General features: G+C 43.0%; 1 protein-coding gene across 2 annotated transcripts; it reads left to right on the top strand.

Moving 5' to 3' along the window:
* The first annotated feature begins 279 nt into the window (after positions 1-279).
* Positions 280-6,772, top strand: LOC308149187 (dnaJ homolog subfamily A member 3, mitochondrial-like). Of its 2 annotated transcripts, XM_080520857.1 has the most exons (12): positions 280-515; positions 1,832-1,965; positions 2,248-2,331; positions 2,416-2,625; positions 3,069-3,221; positions 3,321-3,468; positions 3,646-3,710; positions 3,792-3,920; positions 4,031-4,146; positions 4,989-5,083; positions 5,522-5,648; positions 5,751-6,772. In XM_080520857.1, the coding sequence occupies exons 1-11, from the start codon at positions 296-298 to the stop codon at positions 5,632-5,634; spliced, it is 1,467 nt and encodes a 488-aa protein (XP_080376983.1). In that variant the 5' UTR covers positions 280-295; the 3' UTR covers positions 5,635-5,648; positions 5,751-6,772. The 2 variants fall into 2 exon arrangements, with proteins under 2 accessions (XP_080376983.1, XP_080376984.1); XM_080520858.1 differs by lacking the exon at positions 5,522-5,648.
* The last annotated feature ends 302 nt before the right edge of the window (positions 6,773-7,074 follow it).

The raw sequence follows: 7,074 nt of genomic DNA, 5'->3' as shown, positions 1-7,074 counted from the left end.
ATGGTATATAACTAATTATGATATTCGTAGCATTGGCTAATTTTTTCACACATAACAGGCTATGAAGTCCACAAAAGTTGTTTTTCTCCCAACTATAGAAATGTCTTTCAGCCTTGCAATTGTACCAGGAGGCAATTTCATCAACGTCCGTCAACAATCGATTTCGTATAAATTAGTGTTGCGGTATACATGTTGTGCATATTCAGTGTTATGAGAGACGCACGTTAAGCCCCGCCCCGCCCCGCGCTTGCGCATTGCGTTGTCTGACGCTGATGACGTTGTAGTGACGCGAAAGATGGCGTCCTCCGCTGGCCGGTGTGCTGCACGCTGGTTAGCAGGGTCTGTCTCTTCGTTTTCGGGGTCTCCGGGAGCCCGCAGCGGCTGTCTTCTCACTGTGTCCAGCGGACACGGAGGGTTGTGTCAGGCGAGCTGGTCACGGACTCACCGGGCGGGGACAGCGGCGGGCTGGAGCTCCTGGGCACCGGGACGAACCGTGACATTGAGGGCGCTGACCGGTGAGAGAAGATAGCTAAGTCTTTCTTACATCACTGTGTTATTCTAGCTAATATCAGAAATGTTTAATATCCGACCTGTTTGAGCCCAAAGGTGTGAACTTGGGGGTGGGGGGTTACCTGAATATTAGGCCTGTTTGGTTTCTGGTTGGCTGATGCAAGTGAATACATAACATAACAGACTGTACTCGCCTCTGGAGAGGAGCTGATTTAAATTCACTGTAATGAACAACAACACAAATAATACTCCTGTGCCTGTGTCCATGACGATCTTGTCTCCATTACTCACAAAACGGTCGGGATATTTGGCTTCATGTCACAGGAGTAACGTTCATGCTACAGTGATACTATAAAATGAAAGTGGAGAAAAACATGCATTGGTGATTTCCTCATCTCAAACAATATATTGAAACAAAACCCAACAACAGTGGTGTGATGTATACCACAATAAAACCTTTTACATTCTTAAACAATACTGCTGTTTAAATTGGAAATACATCAGAGATTGTATTATTATTATTGTACAGAATGAATGAATAATGTATTTGCCCAACAAGGGAACAGTAAAGACCATTGAAAAGGGTAATATTTTCCAGGTAAGTGACACTAATAGTTCAGAGACATGTCACCGATTTCTTGCCTTTTGTCTGCGCCACTTCACAAAATATTGCAGTGAAAAATGTAGTATGGACATTTTTACAATTCCTAAGGTCATCTCATGGACAAGAATGAATACTATACAATAATAATATGATACAAATGGTTAAAATATAAATTTCTTGATTGAACCAATGCATTCAATTATTCCATCCTGGCATTGTGCAGGTATTGATTTTCTAGTAAATGCTGTCTAATCTGCAAAGTTTCAAAGCAGCCCTCAATCATGATGCTGCCTCCACCGTACTTCACTGTCTGGTTACGTTTTATGTTGGTACGCGTTGCCAATTTTACGTCCTACCAACTGCTTTGTGTTCTTCCCATACAATTGTGTCTAATCGATCAGTCGGGGGGGGAATAAACATTTTCATAGGAGTGTTGTTGAAACTTTCAGGTGTTTTAAAGTTGCCAGTCCATCAGAGTCAACACAGAGACACAGAACTGAATGAATTTTAATGGAAATACTTTAACTGCTGAAGATGGAAACAAATGAAGATGTTGAATATTAAACTGTTGAGGAAAAAAGACTGAATCTTCTGTGTTGTGTGTAACATTTCTTCTTCTAGGATTTTAATCATAGAGTACGGAAGTGATTTCTAAATTGTACACAAATATGTGAGTGCTGTTAATCAAACAGTTTTGTGTTTTTGCTCTCTGTGTAGGTGTGAAGTGCCCCCATGGCTCTTCCTGCAGCTCGTTTCACTCCAGCAGCACGCGATCAAACAAGGACTTCTACCAAGTGTTGGGTGTTTCCCGCACAGCCTCTCAGAAAGACATCAAGAAGGCATACTACCAGGTCTCCGACACTCTTTATCTTAAATATGAAGATGGGTGATTTACGAAACACTTCTTCATTCAGTACTTGTGTTATTTGTGATCATAATTTGCACTTCGTTGAGCAGGCTGTGGAGTCACATTATTGATATTCCTCGATTACACCTGCAAGTAACAACGTCACTCAGACCAGCTATCAATCATATCACGTTTCTGTTTTTCTGTATTTATTTTATTAAAACACGTGTCAGAAAAAAAATAAAATCCCAAAACATTATGCTTTATTTTCTCATCTTTTCAACAGCTGGCAAAGAAGTACCACCCTGACACCAATCCAGATGATCCTGATGCTAAAGAGAATTTCGCTAAGCTGGCTGAAGCCTATGAGGTACGTAACAAGAGGATGGTTTAGTTGACATGCATCAGAATTAAGTTTCAGCCGTCAGTATTCAAGCTTGTTGTTTATGTGTAGGTGCTCAGTGACGAGTTGAAGAGGAAACAGTATGACACATATGGAGCAGCAGGCTTCGACCCAAGCCGTGCGGGGGCGGGCCAGCAGCAGTACTACAGGGCCGGGACCACCAATATTGACCCCGAAGCACTCTTCAGGAAGATCTTTGGAGACTTCTCAGGAGGCATGAACTTTGGAGACGTCAACAGCATGTTTGAGCAACGCCCTGAGGTCAGGACTCACTCAAGCCTGATTTAACTCCAAGACTCGGATATGATTTCCAGAAACAATATGAAATATATATTTAAAATTCAATATAAAAACTGTGTTTTCATAATGAACCCAGATGAGAAAAAAGACAGTCCTGTTTTGCTGTACAGTCCATCATATTTTATAGTCTAACAGCAAAAATCAAAAGTCCATAAATGCTCACAATAGATCATACACATTTATGAAACTTAAGTTAATAAAACATGCAAGAAAGTATATTCTTGTACTTAAATTTTCTAGGAGAAACATGTTCTTTTCTCATGAAAGAAAATTCTTCATATGATAAGTAGATTGAAATGGCCTCTCACGAATTACTTGCACTACCTCAGCAGACCACCAGGGGGCGGCGGCCACACTTTAGAAATGTGAATGTGCCACATGATTTCTTGTATTTTTTCCTGCAGTTTGTGATGGAGCTGACATTCTCTGAAGCAGCAAAGGGAGCCAATAAAGATTTGAGTGTGAACTTGGATGACGACTGCCCGAGGTGTGGCGGAAACGGCAACGAGCCCGGTACAAAGGTGTCCCAGTGCAACTTCTGTAATGGCACCGGCATGGTGAGTCTCACACTGATACCAGGCTGTTTGTGGCACAATCCTCTTTCCCCTCTCGATGGATCTTGAGTTTTTCCCACTCTCAATCACATCTTCTGGCAGGAGTCAATCAACACGGGTCCCTTCATGATGCGCAGCGCTTGTCGGCGCTGCGGCGGGAAAGGAAGGCTCATATACGCTCCCTGTATCGTGTGCCGAGGTTCAGGCCAGACCAAGAAGAGGCAGACGGTCACCGTGCCCGTCCCCTCTGGTGAGTGGCCTCCTGGAATATCAGCCAGTCACGTAGTTTGAAACCACTGCTGTGGACATTATTTCTTTATGGATCTTTGGAATCTTCTACTCCAGTTTCGCTGCCGACATCATTTTCTGAGTTTAGCCACTGCCGATCGTCTAAAACTGATCTGTGTCGTATTGTCTTTTGTCACAGGGGTGGAAAACAATCAAAGAGTGAGAATGTCCGTCGGATCTAAAGAAATCTTTATCACATTCAGGGTGAGTGTTTGAGCATTTGATGGCTGGATGCCGACAGCTTGAAGGTTCCGGTGTTTGATGGGTGGTATTTGAACCGTGCAGGTCCAGAGGAGTCCCGTATTCAGACGCAACGGCGCAGACCTCCACTCGGATGTGTTCATCTCCATCGCTCAGGCCGTTCTGGGAGGCACCGCCACCGGTCAGGGCCTTCATGAAACCATCAGCTTAATGGTGAGTCGGGTTGTATTTAGTTTGTCATAATGTGTTTTACTTTTATTGATGAGTGAAGGAGACTTCCTGTCTGTGGGAGAGCTTTCAGTCGTATCCTCTGGTGTTGTCAGATTCCTGCCGGGTGCCAGGCTGATCAGGTGATCCGGCTGCAGGGAAAAGGCATTCGCAGGATGAACAGCTACAGCCACGGAGATCATTACGTCCACATCAAGCTCAGAGTTCCCAAGTGAGACCCACAGATACACCTCTTCATGGTCCCTGATCAGATTGCTGGAGAAGTTTATTACTATTCAAGGAAGGAAATAATTATCGATTATGTTGGTTTCCAACATGAGGTCTCCAGTGTGTGAGCAATGCTTCCTGCATGCTTCTTTTTTCCTTGCAGTTATTTTGCTCAATGTGCAAGGCAGGACTGACTCGTATCCTGTGTGCGATGGATTTATGACTCTGACATGAGCCAGTCAGCGCTCAACATAATAAATTGAAAGGTTGTGGTAGGTTGGGTGTAATCAGGCAGCTTTTAAACGGTGCTGTTAAAAAAAAACAAACGAGTTGGACGTCTTTGAGCAAGGTGTGCGCTATTTTTTCAGCCGTCTTTTTCGAAGATTGACCGTCCAAATGGTGTCTGGGCGTCTTGCTGCTTTAAACTGCAGTGAAATGGAGCTGCTGCTGCTACTTAAATTGACTTTAGCAGCAAAAATACAGCCTGTGTTCCTTCTGTTCCACTGAAACACACAAGGAAGGGTAGAACAGAATGTGAAAAATCCCGAAAAACTGGAGGAAAAAAAACCTGAATTTGCACAGCGAAAATTGATTTTTAGCAACAAATTCGATAAATCAATTTTTTTGTCCATCCCTAGCAGGAGATGTGTTCAGAGGGCTCAGCGACTGCCTGGGAATGTGAACATAATAATATTCCTTTAAGAAAAGTGTGAAAAGAAGAAGAGATTTTCTTCATGGTTTATCTGAGGTTTTTTTTTTTTTTTTTTCCCGAAGTTGTTGTAATTTTCCTCCATTCTTTTGACCACCATATTTTTGTGAGATTGTTTCTGGTGTGTTTGTTTACAGGAAGTTAACTCGCAGGCAGCGCTCTCTGCTGCTCAGTTATGCAGAAGAGGAGACGGACGTCCAGGGGACTGTTAACGGAGTCACTCCATCAGCAGGTCAGGACTTCACCTGTTCAGTCCAAATGCAGCTTTCATACTTTTTTCTTTTATAGTTTAGTTTATTTGTTTATTTGTCAACATGCATTCCTCTTAAAGAAACGGTGCTTTGTACCTGGCTGTTGCTTGTTTCCAGCTGCAGTCCTCAGGCAGACCCCAGTCCCCAGAAATCTACTTCTAGTCCATTATAGCTAAGACTCTTACGGTCTTCAAATTAGCCTTTATAAGAAGTGTCAAACATGAGGCCTGCAGGCCAAAACCGAGCAACAGGCTGTAGCATTTCACTGTATTTTGCACCAGAAGATTTAATTAAAGTTTGACACCCCTGGTGTATAAAGACATGCAGGGCCGTGAGCAACCAGTGTTAGAGCAGGAAAATGTACACACGGACACAGACAGTCGCTTCCTTCACCTGATGAAGTGCATGTTTTCATCCAGGAGGGGGCAGCACTGCTTCAAGCTCTGAGGGAAAGGACAAGCAGCAGCAGCAAAAGGAGGAGGAGGAGGAGGAGGGAGGCTTCTTTTCCAAACTAAAGAAAATGTTTAGCTGACACTCCGACCTCAGGTCAGAGCCGTGACCAAGTCGCTCCTTCAGAGATGGATGTGAACTTTACTTTCAGTGTTTCAGAAGCCGGACCGTCTCTTGACTCTTGTCGTATCTCTGCAGATAAAAAAACGAGGCGGTGAAGGAAGAGGGAGGAACGTGCCGAGTGGACCTCCATGTTGTCTCCTCCTGCTCGGGAACCTGAGCGAGCAGAGAGCGGTATTCGTGTTGACACAGTCGCACATTGTTGAAGCTGCGTTGGGCAAATCTGCCGCACACACACACACACACACAGTTGCACACACACACACCGAGCTGAGAAGCGGCTTGAAGGTGATGATTGTGTGTCAATATGGTGAAACTCTCCAAGTTTACTGCTGCTCAGACAGTAAGTACATCAAAATAACAATATGAGAGGAACTACTGAAATATTAAGAGGAATTATGAGGATGACACACACACACGTCTATGAAAGGAGAAACTTCACAGTTCATTGCTCATTCTGTGACTTTTTCTTTGAGACCAACAGTTTGGTGACAATTTCATAAGAAATCTGAATTCTTTGTTCTCTATGAATCACTTCAATGAGAAAAATCATCTCAAAATGAGCAACAAAGCCATACGCTAATTGTTTCCATACGGGAAAATGTTATTTATTTTGTAATTCAAAAAATATATCTGTAAATTCACCTTTTATAGAAATAAAAGATTTCTGCTCCTTGACTCAGTGATGATTCGTCATAATTTCACTCGTAGTTTCTAACCTGTCCTCAGCCCCCGGTGGGACGGCAACACTTTGGATTGTAACTTTATAAACATTTATAAGACTCTTTCTGGACCAGGTGTGTCAAAGTGATTTTATTTGAGGGGCCACATACAGTCCAATTTCATCTTGAGTGAATTGGACTGGTAAACTATAATGACCTTTAAATTTTAGGTTTTTTTTTCTTATAGTGCTGAATATATGTGATCGAAATGAAATAATATCTCAACATAAAGCCAATTGTAATTAAACCTTCTGGTGCAAAATTGAGTGAAATATCCCCCGAACAAAGGAAACGTTTGTCGCTATTGCATTATGCATGTTTTTACAAACGGACGGCGTGGCTTTGAGACGATAAAGGCCAGTTTGCAGGATTGCAGCCTCCTGCAGGACGGTGTTGACCCACGGGCCTCATGTTTGACACCTCTGGTCGAGACTCGAGAGCAGACCTGGGAAACTGCCTAATGTGCCTCGTGTACATTCACAGCTCTGTCAGCTGTTGTCATTAAAAAAATAAATAAAAATGGACAGACATGTAGTAGTAAATGAGGGGCCCCCGGGCCTCATGTTGCTCTTCTCTCCCTACTTGGTGACCCTCAAGGTCATGGATGGTGATGCAAAGAAGAAGTTTAAGAAATTTTAAGCCAATATTAAAATAAATATTTCAAGGTGGACATGATTAAA

The sequence above is a fragment of the Blennius ocellaris genome (assembly GCF_963422515.1).
Source record: "Blennius ocellaris genome assembly, chromosome: 3".
In the NCBI taxonomy this organism is placed as follows: domain Eukaryota; kingdom Metazoa; phylum Chordata; class Actinopteri; order Blenniiformes; family Blenniidae; genus Blennius; species Blennius ocellaris.
This window is presented reverse-complemented; position numbering and strand designations above follow the sequence as displayed.